This window comes from Pelmatolapia mariae, linkage group LG9, assembly GCF_036321145.2.
Source record: "Pelmatolapia mariae isolate MD_Pm_ZW linkage group LG9, Pm_UMD_F_2, whole genome shotgun sequence".
Classification (NCBI taxonomy): Eukaryota; Metazoa; Chordata; class Actinopteri; order Cichliformes; family Cichlidae; genus Pelmatolapia; species Pelmatolapia mariae.
In genome coordinates this window covers 32,989,178-33,010,636 of record NC_086235.1, presented here as the reverse complement: position 1 = coordinate 33,010,636, position 21,459 = coordinate 32,989,178, and the positions used below count along the sequence as shown (strand labels likewise).

At 37.4% G+C, this 21,459-nt stretch overlaps 2 protein-coding genes across 3 annotated transcripts in view; both read right to left on the bottom strand.

The window, feature by feature from the left end:
• Positions 1-1,356, bottom strand: part of cubn (cubilin (intrinsic factor-cobalamin receptor)) — an 82,756-nt gene extending 81,400 nt beyond the window's left edge. The window contains exons 1-2 of the mRNA XM_063483247.1: positions 1,244-1,356; positions 897-1,026 (exon numbers count right to left, since the gene is read on the bottom strand). Of these exons, the coding sequence (XP_063339317.1) occupies positions 897-1,026; positions 1,244-1,356 (243 nt within the window). The remainder of the gene's footprint in view (positions 1-896; positions 1,027-1,243) is intronic.
• A 3,365-nt stretch (positions 1,357-4,721) lies between these two features.
• trdmt1 (tRNA aspartic acid methyltransferase 1) lies at positions 4,722-20,196 on the bottom strand. 2 transcript variants are annotated; one of them, XM_063483627.1, is made up of 11 exons: positions 20,098-20,196; positions 16,652-16,761; positions 16,497-16,573; positions 14,228-14,299; positions 13,170-13,235; positions 11,830-11,899; positions 11,644-11,727; positions 9,584-9,900; positions 8,579-8,636; positions 7,164-7,293; positions 4,722-5,023 (listed from the first exon to the last, which is right to left on the bottom strand). In XM_063483627.1, exons 1-11 carry the CDS (start codon positions 20,159-20,161, stop codon positions 4,923-4,925), a joined length of 1,149 nt encoding a protein of 382 aa, XP_063339697.1. In that variant the 5' UTR covers positions 20,162-20,196; the 3' UTR covers positions 4,722-4,922. The 2 variants fall into 2 exon arrangements, with proteins under 2 accessions (XP_063339697.1, XP_063339698.1); XM_063483628.1 differs by lacking the exon at positions 4,722-5,023 and adding an exon at positions 7,908-7,960 and having other exon boundaries at positions 7,193-7,293.
• Positions 20,197-21,459: the final 1,263 nt, after the last annotated feature.

Genomic DNA, 21,459 nt, shown 5'->3' with positions numbered 1-21,459 from the left:
ATATGGCAACATGGCATTTAGTTGTTTATGAAGAGGGAAGTTTTAGGAGTGATGGCGGTGTTTTGAGATGTGAGAGATTTGCGATGTTTAGCGCAAATCTTGTGTAGTTAGTGTGTAGTGTAGTCAATAGTTTTATTGTGTGCCAGAACAATGAGGCGACTGCTGAATGTTACAGGTGTTACAGGAGTGATACATCTCCTGTTGTCAGGCCTGCAGGTATCAGGCTGTTGTTCTCCTTTATCTCATAGTGGACAGAAATTATTTTTTGGAGTGGCACAAATAATTTGTGTGGCATCAAATTTTATGCAGAACACCTGATTGTTCTGTAAATAGTTTTAAATGTTTATTTAAAAAACTGCCTTGGCTGCATTTTTAGGTAAACAGCTGCAAAAAACTTTGTTGTTTGCATAACTCAGTTACTTTTTTGAAGAAGTAACTATATAATTAATTGCCCAACATTGGTCTTTATATACTGTATTTTGCAGACAGAGAGTTACAGGACTCTCTCCCAGACCACAGACTCATACTCATAATACAAGTCAGAGCTTTATAAAAAGAAAGAAAGAAAGAAAGTTATGTCTTCAAAATTTTTTTAAAAAAAGTTATTTTTTACTTCCAATAGTGTTAACATACTACACAGGTCATGAACAAGATTTTTTTTAATTTTCATTGTAAGTGGGCCAAAGCAGTTAATTAAAAGTAGTCTAACATAAATGCTGTAATCTGATTATTTTAATAAACCATGTAACTTGGATGGATTCGATGCTGGCGTGACCACATTTCACACGTCTGCTGTTGCTCACAGTGGTCCAAGGGACCGCTCAGGGAGTTTGTGTGTTCGCTCAGACACATGAAAAATTAAAGGGAACATTGTTTGCTAGTAAAAGAAAGCTTACTTGACTCAAAAGTTGGGTGAGGTCTTCATTTCCCACTATAACCCGGCCTGATGTTGAGGTCTGGAAACGGATTTCTTTATTGTCACCAGTTGTGAAGACAAGGTGACCATTATCTGACACCATGGAAGGCCTAAAGATTCAAATGTCCAAAATTTAATTTCATATTTAGGTCAGTAAAGGTAATGGTTAAAAAAATGGGGTCAACTTATACTATTACAAATACATTTATTCTCTTAGAATCAAAGCTTAAGACAAATGTGATCATCTGCATAACATGGCATCTTAATGACATGAAATATTCAAAGAAAAGCGTAAAAAAAAATTTTTTTTTATAAACACCAACTCACTGGTCATTGCTAATCTTCCTTTGGCTTCCTTGTTGCGCTGGGTCATTCAGCTCTCCTTGCAATCCCACCAGAAGGAATACAAGTGCGTAGTATAGCCGCAGTGTCCCTGCCATGGAAAATGGATGTGATGCATGAACACCCTCAGCAACTCTACTGGGGTTTTACATGCTGCCACACTCTAATGCTCACTGCCAAGACTTTGACCTGACAGTACAGCGATAAAGTACATCTCAATTTGCCCAAAATGGTTAACTATAGTTTATTTATTATGGTTTATTATGGTTTAACTATGGTTTATTGTTGAAAAAGAATGTCACTCACATGATTTTAAGAAATAAGTAACCCATTTCAGGTGACATTATGTGCATAGCATAAATTTGCAGATCTCAGACATGGTTAACGTTAAACAAAGACTGTTTTCATACAAGATTTTTATATCTTTATTAATGAACCTTCCACGTTTTGACCATGATTTAAATTATGGCAAATTCATTTAGAATTTTAAAACTCATATTACATGATTTGTGTTTATGAAAAAATGTTCCCACCTGAAACTCTCAGAGCCTTGGTTGATTTTGCCATAAAGATGCATCTCTTTATGTTTATAATATGAACATTGTCAAAGTTACAGGCATCTGAAGTACATTGGGTGGGTAAAGAGTTGTTGTTTTTTAATGTGTGCATTTTTTCCAACATTGTTGATGGGTCTGTCTAGCACAAACCCGCCGCTGGAACGAGAGAATTTTAATACAACAGCAAAAAGCAAGACACAAGTAGGCAAAGTTCTCATGCATGAGGGAGAGAACCGGACGAGTGCCGTTCCTTCGCTTGACTTCAGTTGCTCTCGTCTGCTCCCTCGTAACACTGCTCTTTTATTGAGGTTACATGAATATGCATAGGCTCATTAACATAGGTACACATGTGAACAAAGAGTACCGTCTGTGTGTATGTGTAGGTATGCGTGCGTGTCTGTGTGTAAGTATGCGTGCGTGTGTGTGTGTGTGTGTGTGGTCAGAATGTGACCCCATAAACGACTTCCCTAAACCTGCTGGTCTGAAAGTCCAGCAGTTCATCTAAACAAAAGGCACTTAGACTAAAACAGATATAAATGTGTTTGCTATACCATATATCAGTAAGAGAAGATACAACCTCTTCCCATGACCCTAGGATCTGAGTGTGTATGCCAGAACACTCTGGAATGCACACAAAGTCTTTGCAGACTACTAAGGATCACACACAATCGATTATACACCTCTAAGCATATATGGTTATATATTTCTAAGCATAAATGACAATCAACAATATAAGCCTGACAATTGTTAAGGGGGGCGGGGGGATTTCTGATAACTTACTGGACAAAATATCAAAGGCTCCATTCTGGGTACCTACAAATCAACAAATCATTGAGTAATTGTGATAGATGGCTGGCCAAAACATTTAATAGCATATGAAAAGCCTCCTTACATTTTGAAAGGCTCATCTAGCTGTGATTCATGTCAAAATACCTTTCCAATACTGTAACAACAGTAGTACAATGCAAAAAATGATGAGCCAATATTGGTAGTTACATAAAACATAATTCACATGAGTTTGACATGAGTGACTAAAACATTTGGACAGCTTCAACTTTGTGCACTCATTCCTTCCTCTATCTATCCATCTATCTATCTATATAAGAAAATATTACCAAAAAATATTCTGTTGTTCTTGTTATTGGAAAATGACAAGTGGTGCAGGAACTTTAAAGTAATTAATATTACTGCTGTATATGTTTAAGATTGAGCTCATTTGAAGTAATTTATATTGTCCAGCATCATATTCTATAGAGCAAATGTTTGTAGTGGCTTTCCTGAGAGAACCACGTCTATGAAATGGTGGTCATCAGCTCAGAAACACAGACCTACACCTCGATTTATTTAAATAATAAAATATATAAGTAACAACAAAATCCGCTGAATGAAAAGGCTTGAGCGGTGAGTGACATGGTTAACCGTCACTCTCTAATGAAAAGCTGGTTAAACATACTAGATTCAGTGCTGCTGAGACTGCACCTGTTCAACTTGCCTGATTTATTAGAACAGACATAGTGAGAGCTACTGCCTCAGGTCTTCCTTCAGTTTACCTGCGCAAAGCACTAGAAAAAAAGCTGCTGGCCTGTCAGCTTGCTCGACTCCGATCATTGTTAAGGACACACGGCATTACAGTCTCCAACGAGATTGAATCCGCCGACTGCGGCCACAAGATGGCGGTAATGTAACGTCCAGATGTTATTTGGCAAGGGAGGAGCTTCATGACAGGGCTGTCGGAGACTGAAGGAGAACTTACTTTTGTATGTTTTAGTTGATGTGCATTTTTAGATTTGACTGTACTAACCAAATGCATAAATTTATATACTATAGAACTAGGGCTGGGTATCGTCACTGATTTCTAGAATCGATTCGATTCCGATTCACAAGGTCCCGAATCGATTCGATCCTCAATTCAATTTGATTGGAATCGGGGAAATTTTGCCTCAGTCATCCATTCACATCCGCTTATGCTTTTCAGGGTCGCGGGGGGTGCTGGAGCCTATCCCAGCTGTCATAGGGCGAGAGGCGGGGTACAACCTGGACAGGTCGCCAGTCTGTCGCAGGGCTAACACACAGGGACAGACAACAATTCGCACTCACATTCACACCTATGGGCAATTTAGATTTTTCAATTAACCCATCCCCACCAAGTGCATGTCTTTGGACTGTGGGAGGAAGCCGGAGTACTCAGGAAGAACCCACGCAAACACGGGGAGAACATGCAAACTCCACACAGAAAGACCCCAGGCTGATGGTGGAATTGAACTCAGGACCTTGCTGTGAGGCAACAGTGCTATTATAATTCAGATCATGCATCAGTACATTTCCATATTTTTATATATATAAAAAGAAAGCTGACACTTGCGAGACTTTATCAAAGGTGTAAGCATCACAGCAGATGCCTTTGAGGATGAAACACAGAAAAACATGAAGGAAATTTTCCTGGCCTGGGATTTTATAAAAATATTCTGCAGTAGATCAAAAACGAAAGAAAACCATTAATCAACATATGAACAACAGCGCTTTGTGTTTACGTCTTTGTGCAGAATCCGTGTACCTGCTCTCATTTACTGTTTTAGCTGTTTGGTGGTTGTTGAAATTTTGTGAGGTTTAATCTGAGATTCTGGCGTTTTGGCCAAAATAAATTTATATTAAAAAATCAATTCAGGATTTTAATGAATCGATATCACGTTATCCAAGCTAGAATCGCTTTTAATCGATAAATCGATAATCAAAACCCACCCCTATATAGAAATGTAACAATACTCATAAAAAATAACAATAAATATTGTTAAATAAATTAATAGTTGAATAAATCTAGAGTAAATACTGTACAAAATGTGCTCTACAGTTTTTAGACTTATTTTTATTAGAAAATATATTGTGATGAGAAAAAAAAATCACACTGAAACAGATATACACATTACTTAAAACGCATGTGAGAGGCATTCATTTTAAATTGGTTAATGGTGATCACAAAAACTATTTTTGTGTTTTATGAATATTGAAAGAATGACCATTGATACAAAATCTCAACTATACATTCAGCTATACAGGGGCATTGTAATATAATCCAAACATGTACAAAAAGGGTGTCTTCCCCAGAAGTGCTAAGAGACCAACAGCTGCAGAAGTTTTGCCACCACAACAACATTGAGGCTGTTTCCCAGTAGTCTATATTGCTGAATGGTAGGGATCTTTTCTGGAAAGACTGCAAAAAAAAAACAGAAAAAAGTGATAAAGAAAACATATAAACACTGGGTCACGTTATTATTCATGGCTAAAAAAAAAAAGAAGAAACAGATAAAAAAAATAAATCAATAAAGTGAAATATATATTTCTGTCTACAAAGGGAGCCAATAGACATGGGAAACCACATGTTACTGTCTAGCACAGAATCATTTGTGAATTGCTTTGTGTATGTGCCGATGGACCTGTATTAAAAAAAATAATTAAACAACAAGCAAATACGAATACAATCCACTTCATGCAAAATAACATATGAATTACAAGTCTGTGTTTAACCATTGCAACACATTTCTGTATGTATGGGCCCAGGTGTTTTTATTAGGTTTTGAAAACCAATAACATTGTTTCATAGTTCAATTATGTTGTGTGGAACTGATCCTACAAGTGTATGTCAGGTTAAGCATATGATGCTTAATACATGTTTAATAATTCGATGTAACAAAAGCCCTCTTAACTTGCACAGAAAAGTAAGATGTTAGATGCAAATTATGTTTCATACTTGAAAACAGAGTCTGTTGTTAAACGAATGATAATTCTGCAGTAGACGCTATCTACGACGTATTCTTCCTAACAGCAGTAGTACCATGATAAGTGGCAAAAAAATAAAGCCACAATAAATGTATTGTGTATACAATTATATTTCTGACTTAACGTTGTTTGGTATTCAACATTGGAAGCAGAATAAAAAGATATTAAGATACAGTGGGAGAAATCTGCTGATCCCCTGCTGAATTTGAAGTTTGTTTGCTTACAAAGAAATGAGCAGTCTCTAACTTTAACGGTAGTTTCATTTTAATTGAGAGAGACAGACTAGCATGTGTATGTATATAAACCACACCTGTCTACTGAATCAGTTTCTTCCATTTCAATCTCTCCACCATTATGTGCAAGAACAAACAGTTGTCAAAGAACACCGGGGACAAGATTGTAGACCTGCACAAAGCTTGAATGGCATCTGAGAAGATGAAAATTGATTTTACTGCAATTACATGGAAATGAAAGTTATATAAAAAGACCATCAGTTGCTCTCAGTCTGGAGTTCCATACAAGATTTTGGCCCATGGGACGAGGATGATCATGAAGTATGTGGCTGAACTACAGAGAAGGAGCTTGTTAATGATCTGAAGGCAATTAGGACCACAGTCCCCAAGAACACCACTGGTCACCCACTACGCCGTAATGGACCGAAATCTTGCAGCGCCTGCAAGGTCCCCCTGCTTAAAGAAGGCAAATGTACAAGCCCGCTTGCTAACATTTAAATTATTCAGAGAAGGCTTGGGAGAAACTGCTATGGTCAGATGAAACCTAAAGGCTCTTGCATCATCTTGAGTGTTTGGAGGAAGAGAAATGATGAACACCATCACCAAACTCAAGCGCAGAGGTGTGAACGTTATGGTTTCGGGCTGTGTTTTTCTAAGTGGACAGGATGACTTTGCTGCTCTGAAAGCTAATGGACGGGGTCGAGAACCAGCTTCTGTCAGTCAGAACACTGAAGATGGGTCATGGGTGGGTCTTCCAGCATGACAATCACCCAAAATATACTGCCAAGGTAACAAAGAAGTGGTGAAAGAAGAACCACATTAAGGAGTGGCCTAGCCAGTCTCCAGACGTCTATCCTATAGGAAATCTGTGGAGGGAGCTTAAGCTTTGAGATGCCAAGCTACAGCCAAGAAACCTAAAAGATTTAGAGAGTTTCTGTAAAGATGATTGGATCAAAATCCCTCTTCAGATGTGTACAAACCAGGTGACCAACTACAAGAAACATCTCACCGCTGTACTTGCCAACAAGGGTTTTTCCACAGAATACTAAGTCATGTTATTCTTGAGAATTAAATGCTTATTTTACTCAATGACTGATTTATTGTATTAATTGGAAAACCACAGTCAATCCCCTAGATCATCATCTATACAATGCCAATATAACAAAATGTTAAGCATTTCATGACCTTTAAATAAATAGTTTAAAAAATTAAGTACTACTATAGATGATCACCTACAAAGACTAACATCTATCCATCTATGAAAGTAGATTTTGATAGCACAATGGTCATAAGAATTCTTAAAGACGCATAGTTCCAACAATGGACAGATTTATGACTTACTTAAATGTTGAGGGAATCCCATGAGGTTGGCTACTTCTCTGGGACTAAAATAACGAAGCTTCAGTTTTAACAGCCGCTGAAGTTTCTCCTCCTCAGAGCACTGGTCCAGACCCATAAAGACACTTTCAATCTGCACAGGACACAAAGCAAAAGCAAGCATAAGATTCTTTTCTTTCTCACATGGGGTTCCACACAAAGGAAAATGCAAAAATTATTTTTAAAAAAAGAATTAAATCCATTCATACAGCTTTCTGGGAAGGACCACCACAGTGATAAGACCAGTTTTATATTTAGCATACACAGATTTATCATGCAAATATCAGCATGGCATGGCTGCTATCGAGTATTTTTTGGTAACTGTAAAGTAAGATGATATTCACAAAACCAATGACAGTGGCGAATCTGTTGTGCATTTTGGAGTCCTTATATCTAGGATCTAGCATTATAAATTTGTATGAGTTTTGCTCAATTTTGCTCATTTAAAGATCGTAAAAAGCTTCTGGGCTTAATTGCTCAAGGACTTACTCTTAAATTTTGAGTTTAAAAATAGAGTTATTCACGGAATGTGAAAAAAACAAAACAAAAACAAAAACATCAGATGACACTGAGGGGTTAGAAGCCTGAAGGCAGGTAACTTTAGGTTTTACCCTGGGTTTGCTGTACTATGAAGGTGATTCAATTTATACCAAGGTATAAGGCAATTTACTCTAGAGATTAACATCTATAAAATCACTGCCTACTGACCAATCAAGTATCCAGAAAATAGCACCACCATTCCTGGAAGATTCCTTGGACCTCTGCAGGAAGAGTAGGAAAGTTCTGTCTAAAGGTTATGTGTTTCCCAAATGAGCATCAGCAATAAATATCGATTTTTAGGTGCAACTTTATTCTGAATCTGTTTTTTTTAAACAATTTAACAACTGTTTTATCGCTCTATGTGCATTAATATATGATTCTAAAACAGGACACCAACACTGTACTTGCTCAGCTAATATCCACTTTGCACATAGATTAAGCCTTTGGTTGATTTCTGAATGAAAAGTATATTGTTAGAACAACAAACTTTTCACCAAGTTTTTCTTACTGCTGAGAACTACAGCTACTAGAACACCAATCAATCAGATTCATTTTACTTCTTTGTGACAAACTAAAGCATTTTCCATATCTCAAGCTGTGGGGCAGTAAAAGTTTTAATGTTTAAGTGAATCCAGTTTAGAGTCTCAGAGCTCTAATGAGCAGTCATCAGCTTAGTAATAAATAGCACCACAGAGTGCATTTGGCTCTAAAGTAATTAACTGTGTGCTTACTCTTTAGCTTTTCTGCAGCATTAATCTATGATTTCTCTGGAATAGGTAGCATTCACAGAGATCGTTTTCTGTGGCTCCAAAGTCACTTTTACAAAAACCCAAACGTACCTTGGTTTCCATGCAACACTGCAATACTGAGCCTGTTCCCTGCACATACCGGCCATAGCTATGGATAAACAACATGAACAAAGTTAAATAACAAAATTACTCATTTTAATTTAATTTATACACTATATAGACACTGCAACGAAAATATATCAGACCACCTTAAAGATTTTATGCATACTGGTGGATTAACCATTGCACAAACACAAAAAATTATTTTGGTAACACACACACACACACACACACACACACACGCACACAAACACACATGCAGGTTGCCTTTTTGGTCAGTTTTACTCCAGTCATTGTACCTGAACATTTTTACAGGCCATTAACACCAAATTGTGAATCATGCAAGCATGAAAGAGTGCGTAACCCAAGGGATGGATGCTATGTCTACACATTACAGAAAACTTGGCAAAGAACCAATTTTTGTATCTTTAGGCGAGTCGTTATTAGCAGTCTATACTGCAAAATGCAAATTCTGTAAAAAAAAAAATGTACAAGTTTGAAAGGTAAGCAGCTGAACACTGGCCATATCTTGGCATTGTTTTCAGTGTATTCTTAAAAAGAAATTGGACAAGTGGAAGAAAAAAAGAAGTAGAGGCCCTAAAAAAAGAGAGAAATCGTGAACAGCAGATTCAAAAGTCATATCTACTCTTCTCTTCCTACCAACAGAATGTCAGTCTTAAGTTACGTGATAAGTTTGGAAAAATTTGGAATTTCACATTACTTTTTAGGAACACGCTCTGTGTGCAATGTCCTTAACTATGTTTTTCTGCCTAACTCTGTTTTTGTATACTGTATTTCCATGTATGCTCGCACATGTTTGAATAAATTGCTGCAGCTTTCCCATTTTCCTAGAGAAATATAAAGAAATGAATAGTGGCTCAAGATTTTTTCCACAATCAATTTTTTCACATTTTGCAAAACCTGTTTACTATTCATATTGTTTATTAAAAATAATGAAGGGAATGATGATAAGATGAAGAGAATTAATAAACCCACCCTTTAGTGAAGCAGACAGACCTCCTGCATGTGGGCTGAACAATGTCCAAGACTAGACCATATCGCAACAGTGTTTTAGGAGGAAGGAGATAAGGTTCCATGTTTACTTCCATTTGTGGTTCCAAGAATTCTTTGATCTGCTTAACAGACAAATTGCTGTTCTGACGAATCTTCCTCTGGGCTTCTGCTGTTGTCTCTAGCTTAAACAGGACATCAGTTCCTTCCTCTGGCTGGCTGGCACCTTGACAGGCAGGACTCAAAAATGTAGGATGCTCAGAAGAATCACTCTCAGCAAGATGTGGGAAGAAGTCTAAAATCTAAAATGAGAAACTTTCTATAAAATCTTACATACACAAATATATACAAATGAGCACTGTGGGGTCCTTAGTGGCCACTTAAAACTGCCTTAGATTACAATCCATAACCATATCTAACCATACGTTCATATAACACTTTATTCTACATAGTTTAAAAACTATATCTATCTCACATCCATGGCCAGTTTAGAATCACCAGTACATACATATGTTTGGACTGAGAGAAAACGCTGGAGTATATGGAAGAAACCCACCCAGGCACAGGGAGAACTCCAGACAGTTAGGAATAGGAGAACCCAACTAGAGCTCTAAACCTTCTTGATGTGCTAACCAATGCATACATAATCAAAATTATGAAATCTGCTGAGTATGCAAGGATTTCCAAATCATATGAGCCTGTGACATTTGTTGGTGATATCATCAAATTGTCAAAAAATGTACTTTAAATCTGGGTTTTCATATTTCGTTAACAAGCGAAAGATCTCAAGATGTTTCTAGGATGAGAAACAAATCTGCTAGAGGACAGGGAAGGTTGCAAGGAAGGGCAAAAAAATCTGTATGTTCAAAAAATCAAATGTGCCGAGCTACCAGCTGTAATGACCCAGTGCGAATAAGGGATATGTCGAAAATTCATGTGAAAAGTGAAGTTGTCCTTGGCTATTTAAAGTATCTGCCTCTTTCAGCCTCTTTGAAACAGTGTCTAAGACTGAGGTTCTATATATGAACACAGTGATTATTTAACAATAATATTTTCTTCAAGTCATTGAGTCACTGCGAATGTCCATGTGGCTCTTAAGTTCTTGTGATTCTGCTGACTCCTCTGGGGACAATGCATCAACTGTACATGTGGGCCAGGCAGCACACTTCATGTGGACATCAAAGAAGACTACGGGTCTCATTATATCTGCCGTGCGATGCTGGCAAACACGCCATACAACATTGAAAACAAAAAACAAAAAAACAAGCAATTTCTTTGCTTCTAGTTTTGTCTTCTTCTGCTCCTTTATCAGTACTGATGTAGAGGTTTTGTCTGAGAAGTGACACACAATACTGCTATGCCTACTGGCCCCATAACAGCAAACATACATGGATATGGCTGTGTGATGACAAAACTGCAACTGTTTAAAAATGTTTCCCAGATTAGATACTTTTTCCCCACGTGAAATCCTAATTTGAACCTGATTTTTTCCTTTGAGAGTTAGGCTAGGCTTAATCCATGTCTGGGAAACTGGTTGTTAAAGAGGTATAGTTGGCAGCGTCATACACAAGTGTGTAACTGCCATATACTCACTCATGTCAGTGGATACTGTAAGACCAACACAGTTCAAACAGTTCAAGACTTGAAAGAAATGCAAGATTAGAATAATTATTATATGACTGTGTTCTAAATGTTCTAGCAAATTGGTGGTATTTTAAAAATGACACGCCATTTTGATTTTATACAAAATGCTTGATTTGCATCGCCAGCTCCGTTTGACTTTTCCTCTGGTTATATGGGAAAATCCATATAACCATATTATCATTCGATAAGATCTGCTGCCAACGATTTCTAGTCTAGCTCTTGTGTAAATTGGCACATCAACAATTTTTACTAAGTGCTCTTTTTGAGAAAAATATTAATATTGAGGAATATTGTGCTGAATATAATTGTTACATAACATCTGTTTGAACATATTCATATTCAAAAAAACAAACAAACAAACAAAATAACAACTTTTTGTTACACATTGCACGATACCTCACCTTTGAAGGTGCCTGGGTGTTTAAATCTTCTGTGGAAATCTTTGCAATCAGAAAATAACGGAGTCTTGAATTTGGGATCCCAACCTGATTAATGAATATAACAGTGAAATGAGCACAAAGAAACATCTTATATTATCAGCAAACTTCAGTAATCTAATCAAGTCAGTAAGAGTTTGTCTTTCTTACACTTATGGGTGAGACCATGATTTCCTGGAAAGTATATCCACACTCCGTCAGCGTTTTCACCAAACGTGCCCTACAGAATTGAGTAAAATAGTTGTCTTTATTGTCTTCAATTGTGTATAGTTTTCACATTTGTATAATCATTAAAGTAATTTTTAGAATTAGAGACATAATTTCTACAGAAGTTATCAAAAAAAATGAATTTGTAAATTTGCTCACAAAGAATGAATATTCTGTCATTTTTCAGTAGTTTTCTTTTAATGAAGCTTTATTTTTAAAGTTTTTAAAGTAGTTTCGGGCTAATCTGATATGCATCTCATGCTCAGCAGCCCAGGAGTTGACATCTTGCATGGAGCTCCAGACGAGGGTGTTTAATAATCGTTTTGTATTTCTTCCAATTCAGATTAATCGCACCAACATTGGTCACCAAGCTTCTTGCTGTTAACTTGTGACACCATTCCAGCCTGTGCAGGTATGTATAATCTTCTGACATTATATACCAGCTTTTTGGTTCTGCCCATTGTGTTGGAGTGGTTGGAATGGAAGAACAACCTACACATACGTTGAAATCAGATGTATCTGTAATTGATTGATTGATTGATTTTAAGCTGTGTATTGAGCACACAGCCAGTTTGTGGGAGCCAGTATTCTAACCAGCTTGTAGGGGATCAAATATTTATTTAATTCAACGACTTGCAAATCAATTTGTAACTTTCATGTTTTTTCTCAATTGTTGGTTAATATTCTCTCTCACTCCATTAAAATCTCTGAACCATAAAAATTATTGACTGTTCTTTCTTTGTAAGTAAGCACACTTCCAAATTCAACAGAGACCAATCAATCGTGTCTGCATTTTTTATGACTTTTAGATTATCCAGAAGTAATCATGGTGTCCCATAAACATGATGTAATTTCAATCCCGCCCAGCCTCTTTTGATCATTTCTATAAGTATGTTTAGAGTTCAAAGAGCACAGGCTTTGTCAGAAACTGATCAAAAACAGGGTGAAAATAAATATTTCTTAACACCTCATGTTCTCTGAATAGATAAGTGCATGTGTGTGGATGTTCTTTTCATGCTGCACTTTGATTTAGGATATAAATGTGTTTGCTGAAATCAATATGGTGGTACATTTTGTGAAAACCCCCACACAACAACTGAAATATGACTGTATTATTCTACAATTACTCTATTGAGCAGTACTAGACTACTCTTGGATTTTTTGAAGATAGACAAAACATGGGTAGATTTCTAGACTCCCTGCTTACTGTCCATGTCCATGTTGCTTGCTAGTGACTTGCTGAGCTTTTAGGCCTTCATGTGCTTAGTGTGCCCAGTAATTACCTGGCAGAGGAGGTCTCAAAGCCTTTCACATTCTCCAGCAGGATGAAACGTGGTAGCCTCTGCAGCCTAATAACACAATGGCACATACACGTTAGGAACAAAGCATGGGGGAGTTTGCTGACAGAAATCAGTCTTATTACATATCCAACCACAGCTGGCATCAAGAGACCTTGGACCATTTACTAATCTGTGTTTGGAACTGCCATTTGATTTAATATATAAATAGTGCAGCCAACAAAATGGCCAGCCATGAACATGGACACAGAATTACATTGCTGCACAACTTCAGTGTGATGGAAAGAGCAAAATGACACAATGACAGTGACTTGAGTGTGTTTTGTGAAACAGCTGGCTCCCGGTAAATGGTCATGTATTAACTGAAGCCTAAAGTACTTTTGCAATGGTTAAGCTAGGCTTAATCCATGTCTGGAAAACTGGCTGTTAAAGAGGTATAGTTGGCAGCATCATGCACAAGTGTGTAACTGCCATACACTCACAAAATATCAGTGGATACTGTAAGAGCAGCCCTAAACATGCACGAGTTCAAGGCTTGAAAGAATTGTGTGACAGCAATGACGGAGCAATGCACTTTATTTCCAGTTGCTGCTCTCATCACACTCGGCTGCAGCTTTTCAGCCACAGGCACACACAACAACCACCACCTCACGTTTAATACAGGGGAGGCTTGATGAGCTGATCGACCTCAGGTGTGTCAGCCTCCCCTGCAGCCGCGCCACAAACCACGCCCCCCATCGCCCAACCTAGACCGAGGAGCCAGCACAAATGTAGCACAAATGTTTGACATCAATATTGCTTGATTTGAAGAAGGTTGGGGACCAGTTTCACTGACATTTTTACAACTAATAGATTTGAATGATTAAGACAGTTTTTGTTTTATTTTCTTAAAATTGATAGCTATCTATCTGATAATCTGAATGGCTACTACAAACAAACAATGTAGCTGTGTGTTATGACTGTTAAGCAAAATAAAAAATTAGTGTAGTTTTTCATTTCATTTAGGCTTCCAGAAGTTGACTGAAATTTTGGATCTTTCAGACCTTGGCAGAAGATCAAGGACGTAAAGGAAGCTCTTGGTTCTGGGGTCAGTAACGTCACCTTGAAGGCCTATCCTGCGGAGAAACAAACGAAACAAGGTGGAACAAGTTTTAAGTTGCTCAACAAAAGTGTTTTTTCTAGGCTGACTATATCAACCTGGTCCCTGTTTCAGTGTGTTACGCTGCACCTAAGACAGTTAAAATCCTGTTAGAGAGAAACTAGTCTCTGGGTTTTACAGTGGGCATCTGCTGGTAGGGAGAAATGTGTGAAATAGAGTGAAATACAACCAGTCAACCTTTATCCCCCTAAATTAAATTAAATTTTATACACATAAACTTAGGTTAGGGCAGTGGTTCCCAAACTCTTTTTGCTAGGCCCCCCTTTGTTTTACAAGAAAAATGTCCCCCCCCCCCCGCACGCACGCTCAAACACATCCTCCAACCACACACACCCATATTTTGCTCCATTGCAGTTTATTTCACACCTCAAACATTTAGTAAACCGTTAAGCAAATACAAGTAATCTGCAATAAATTACAGGTAGCAATAAAAAAAAAAAAAAAAACTCTTTTACGCTTTTACCCACACCTACACGGGTATTTTTGAAAACGCAGCTGTTTCTGTGCGTTTGGACCTTTCGTCCACACGTAAACGGCGTTTCGAATCACCGAAAACGGAGATTTTCTTAAAACTCCTTTTTTGCATTTACGTGTGCACAAGGAATACAGAGTTCGTCACGCAACGTCAAAGGTATGTGCCTTTTTTCACGTCACGCTGTGTGTTACGTTATTGTTTACGTGAGATGAATTGCAGAATGGCAGATAGTCAGATTAACAGTATTTTGTCTCTATCTTCAGGTTTTACACGCTTACATACACACGCAGTTACTGTTCCTCCATTTAGAAAGGCAGAGGCATCACGGTGTGATTATTTTACGTGCAGTTCTTTTTTCCTGTGTAATAATATTCAACATTGCTATCAATACATTTTTCAAAAAATGTCTCTCTGTGCAAAATGGGTTTAAAAACATAAACAACTGTGGGATACTGTTTGTCCGTGATTTGAACCGGGGGAACAAATCGTGGCAGGATCAGCCTGATGTTATTTGTATCCCACTATAACTTTACTGTATAAAGAGCTAACATCTCCAACATGTCAGGAGTAGTTAGTCATTACAACAAGTGTTTGTGAACTAAAAATCAAGAATGTGGGATCCTGTTTGTCCGTGATTTGGAGAGCCCAGCGCGTGCTCCCGACGCAGGGGAAACCAATTCTGCAGGGGAGACCTACCTTGGCACTTGTGCAGGTGAAGCCAAAGGGAAGATATGCTTCACCATATTTTCTAGTCTTTGGCTTGGAAGGAAGTTGGTTTGGAAACATATTCAGCGATGCTTCATCTCCTGCTTTGCATTTGTGTGGGAGCCCCGTGCTAGCAGTGTCCAAGCGTTGTTTTTTTTCTTCCCCTTTTCATACCGCGCCCCCCGCAATGGCTCTGCGCCCACACTTTGGGAAGGTCTGGGTTAGGGGGTGTCACCCGAATCTAAACCTTTGGGTTAAGCACGTTATCTTAATTTTGAACATCATGTAGTGATAGTGACTAAAAAAAGTCTATGCATCTGTCATTTACAGGCTGGAAGTGTTAATTCCTTTTTAAAGGAAGTAATCAACAGCTCTCTGAAAAATGGAAAAAACTCACTAAGAACACTACAGACAAAGCCCAAAAACAATGAAGTGAGCTTCAGTTTTATTTATATAGCGATAATACACAACAACAGCCTGATGACGATTATGCTCACTTGTGTTTTCTTTGTCAAATATTTAAGTTTGTTTGATGATCTGCAACATTTCACTGTGACAAACATGCAATTAAAACTCTAAATAAGGGAATTTGTCACCCGTTCGCACAGAAAAATTTTCATATTAAATATTTTATCATATTTATCTTCACAAAGACTCATTATGGTCTGTTGTATCTGACAATTAGTGAAAAGGTTGTTTTTATTGATCTATTTATATCTAAGTAATTAAATAGTCTTAAAAATTGCCTTTTTTACGATGCAGGCTTTGCACGATAGTTTAACTCTGAATAAGTGATCATGCTCATCACGTTAAAAAATATTCTTTTTTGTGAATTCCCATGATGGCAGGATTTAAACCAAAATTAACATTATATATAACATACTTCATTATTCACTTTTGGCAGTTAATTCATTTGTCTAACTGAGATTGCAAAATTTTGGATTTTAGTACATACAAAACACTGAAATCATACCTGGTAAAGGGCTGGCAAGGAGGACTCATCAATATCATATCAAAAGACAACTTGTTGAATTCATCTAACGTTATGCCCTAAAGTAAGAAAAGAAAAGGATTTTAATATGATTGATTGTTTGATCAGTCATGGACCAACGCTCCATGATCACTAACCTCAATAGTCTTGTTCCAGAGGGGAGTGTCGGGGAAGTTGTGCTTGTAGACTTGATTTGCTGTGGTGTTTATGTCAATGGCAGTTACAACTTGGGCAGGTATGCCACTCTCTGCAAAATGGATAAATAATAATAGTAATAATGAGTTGCACTGTATTACTTATTTCATTTTATTTTCGGGTCTACCTAAGGCTCTAGTTTATCATTCCACAGTTTAATTTCTCACCAGATTATTAAAAAAAAAAAAATCACACTGATGGTAAAGTTGGGATCTTGAAGATTGTTAATATCAACACTTCACCGAGTTCTTTTGATTCCTCAGAGCCATCCGATGGAAGACAAAACACTGCTCAGTAGACCATTTAACACTTTATTTCTCTTTCACATTACTTCTAGAAGGGAGATGCGTCCTGCATGACACGCCCCTGACAGTTTTATTACAAAAGCTCTCTCATTCTAGTCTAAACAACAGTGTCTCAGTAACTTTCCACTAGAGATGGTCCCCTCTTATTTACATTTTTCCCAGGCAAGTGTGAGTGAGAGTCTGCAGCTTTCTACTCCCAGTTTAATACTACACTATATAACTCTATAACACTTATTAATAAAAAAGCATAGCATTATTGAAGCACTGAAAAATTATTTATTCCCAACAAGATGCTTGTTTTTTTTAGATTCTACAGGTCAACAGATACTGCAGGCAAAAAAAGAAAGCAGGAGGGATTGCAATGACAGGTGACAACAGATGGTGTAGTCCTGGTTATGGCTGTTTACATCCCAGATTACCAACTCAACACTCTCATGACTCTTACACAGCCATGTGGTTTATTATTCCACCAGTGAAAAGAAAACCAAAAACATGATTACCAGTCCTCAGCAGACCCTATCACACCCCACAATCAGGTCCACTGTCTACTGGCAATCTGACTATTTAAATTATTAGGTGGTGTTCACAGGGTGCTAAAAAGGCTCTACATGATTCAGAGTCACAGAGTGGAATAGCAGGAGCACAATGGTGATACAATATTAGGCAGGTGAGTGTGAGAAAGAATGCATGCAAAGGTGCGTAGAGACCCATATTATTGAATGTTCAATGTGAGGTGCTCTACTGCAAAACTTTTGATTGCAAAAGCCTCTGTAACAAATGACTGATCATTAAATGAGGTGTGATCAGAAACGTCTGTGACTCTGTCTGCATGGCTGACATTCTCTTCAATGTCATCTCCTCCCCAAATTCCATGAACTGTGTTTGGTATGGTATGGTGGTCAGGCCATGTGGTGAGCGATACTTGTAACAATATTAAGGTTGTGGATCAATTATCAGTTCAACCCTGAGTCAAACAGCTGGATGTGGTGTTGGTGACAACATTTCGACCATGAGACTTTTCTACAGAATTCAGTTCTATGTCATTCTGTTCTTCCTACGCCACACGTCAGCAACAGTGCAGCCGCTGCTAGTGAGAGAGCCAAAATAGAATGGCACAGTAAACAGTCAGCAGTTTGGAGGCCGTTTCACGCCTGCTAAAACCAACAACTTTTTTTATGTATGTTTGCAAAAAGTTTTTAACTTAACCACAAACTGTGGTCAAAGTGAGTTAAAACAACTAGAATGCTCTGGCGATGACTCCTACCTTCTCTTAATCTGTGTTTGGTCACAGAAGCATGCTTATATAATGCAGAAGTTGGAGGAACGTTGATTTGATGTAAAATAAGTCCTTGTTACTATTACAATGACATAATGTGTTGCATTTAACTTGATTAGTATCATTTCATTTACCCGTCCCTGTCAGCTCCACCTGTGCTGTGAACTGGTGGAGAAAAGGAGAAAATAGGCTCAACCATAAATGACAGCAGTATGCAGCAGCCTGTTACTTTGAACTGCAAGGTTCAAATAAACACCAAAATATGTTTTTATTTATTTTGTGCCTGTTACTTATTATTTTACTAATCAATACCAATTTAGAAAATATATTCCTGCCTGTTAAGAAGCTAGAAAAATAACAATTAAATTGAGATTAATGCTACCTTTCTCATAAATGAAATATTCACCATTTCTTCCGCACAGAGAGGTCAAATAATGGATGTCCTACAGTCCATGTCATTTGTGCTAAACATCTTTATCAGTAGAACTGTTTGACAGTTTGACCCTTGTGGACATGCAACCCTGTGGATTTCCAAAAAGGGTATGCTCTTTCCACGCTTCTGACCTAATGGGATGTGGCCAGCCTCTTCCACTGAAAGCTGCTGTTGAGTCTTTGACTTGTGGTGACCTTCATGGTGATGAGAGGACGGTTGGGTCACTTTGATACAAAAATTGATGTTTGAACTCAGCACATGTAATGCAAATATCAACTGCTAACAAATCGATTGTTTGTGACTGGCACAAAAGTGATGTATTGCATTTGTCATGTATTTGTCTTCCTCAGCAGTTACCTTGTCTTGTTGACACATTGCTGATCAGCTTCCTCAAGAAAGCCCAAACAGTGCTGGCATAGTAAAGCACAGTACTTGAGGTTCTTCAGAAAAGAAATTCTGTTAAAAGCTGACTAAACAACAGTCTCCTTTTCCTCTGCAGTTTCTCTGAGCCTTAATGAACTTCTTCAGCTGATAAAGGTACTGTTTTGGGGTAGCATCAGATCTTATGGAGAGCAGAATCTTGTAACGGCAGTGAATCAGAAACTCATTGGAAAGGCTACTAATTGATATGAAGGACTGACAACAGTGTCTGGTCTCTGTCAATCTCTGTCTATGTGTCATATTTAATGTGCAATGTATTTGTTTATTTTGGTATGTAGACTTTAGTCAATAGGATCTATGAAGGGGTTATACATAAAATAAAGAACTGCCTGTTTTGTAAATATCTTTAAGATTCTGCATTATTGTACCTACATTATAATCAAGCAAGTTCTTTTTGGCGACTTTAAATCTCTTTATAGAACAGTTAATATATATAACTACTATATTTGTTGCAGTTCATGCAGCCCTTTTGGTCGGAGCTGTAGTAAGAACGCCTTTGTTTAATGTCGATGGCACTTTTTAACTGAAAAAATAAAGAGTGACTTAAATCCTGTGACAAGAATGTCGTTTGTGAAATGAGCCCTAGACAAAGGACAAAAAATATATATATTTCAAAGCTGACTTCTACACGTGTGACAGCATGATGTTTCCCACTGCGCACTCTTCTTTACGGTAAAGGCAGTTTTCCCATCCTATCAGGATTCCGATTCACTCAGTCATCATTTTCTTACTACTTTTTTCGGCTGACACGCCACAGCCAGCACAAGTCTTCAAGTAATATGTAAACTCAACCGAAACACGGGCCCGACTTTTGAGCGTTGCATGGCAGTAAAGACGCTGGCATGACAGTCCAACAGTGTTTCCGGATTCATGTTGAATAGACCAGTAAAATCAAAATAAACAAATCTTTGTATCCACCACAAATACGCTTACCCTTTAACGCATAATGCATTCCTCCAATGCCACTATACAGCTCGAGTACTCGTAGATTGTCCATGGCAAAATAAACTACCTCGGCGTGCTGATGCGGTGCATATTTCTTCTTCGTATTCAATAAAGGTTATCAGGCAACTAAAGAACACGGCACATTACCCCCACCTGCTGGTGTGGAATGTGGTACAGGTAGGGGCCCGATAGTTTATTTAACCTCGAGCTTCTCATATGCAAAATACAAATTATTCCTCAAAATAAATCAGAAATGACAACATGTACCAAATCCAAATGGACGATTTCTGAAAGAGCAAATCTCTGTTAATATTATATCCAAAATATTAATATTGATTGTGTTTGCTCCTATTTTCCCAGTATGAATTCACAACAGAGCACAATGTGACAATATAATACCTTTTTAACCACACAGAAACAGGAAAGGGCAGAATATCTGACCTTCTCAAAAAACTGACAAATGAAGCTTTATGTCCAAGCTTTATGTATTTTCAGGTAAAAAAAAAAAAAAAAAAAAATCTGCAAAATCTGCACATCTGCAAATCCTTGATTATAGCTCCTCTTGCATGCCTCCTTTGGCCTGTTTCCTCTAGATGCCTTATAGGAGTGATGTCAAATTAATTTGTCCCATCTTAATAAAAAGAAATCTATTAGCGATTTCTTCTTCAATAAATAAATGGAAAACAAACAAGAAACATACATGGAAAAATAAAACAAAATGGGAGAATAATAACAAATGTGAAATAAAATCGAATTAAATAGAAAATATCAATTTTTAGCTTACTTTTTTAAATTTTTGCTAGTACAAACTGGTAATTATATTATCTTTATTTCTACAGGTAGTCCCAGAGACTCGATGTCTCATTTACAAGGGAGACCTGTATATAACTATTATTAACTAATAATAATAGTAGTTATAACGGTAGTAGTATCCAGTATCATTTTTTTTTTAAACTATTTTTAAACTTTAGCCTCCTAAGACCCGAACTCTTCCACGGCATGCATTTTTATTTTCTCTTTGATATCTGGGCATATTGGGACCTGATGAATGTAAAAACAAAGAATCACCAGATTTTTATTTTATTTTTTTTTTTACCTGATTTTTGTTTCTAAGAAAAATGAGAGCCACATATGAGAATATTCGTTTAAAATTTCGATAGAACAGTAGCAGTATAATGTCCTCGTAAGTGGATATCAGGCCATTGTTGAGCAAAATTTAGTATTTTGCCCTAAATAACCCAAAATGTGATGTCCACATATGTGGACGGCAGGTCCTAGGAGGTTAAACAATGTTGCTAACAACATTGTTCACCGCTGCACTGAAGCCGAGGTGTGGCTGACCGCGTCTAG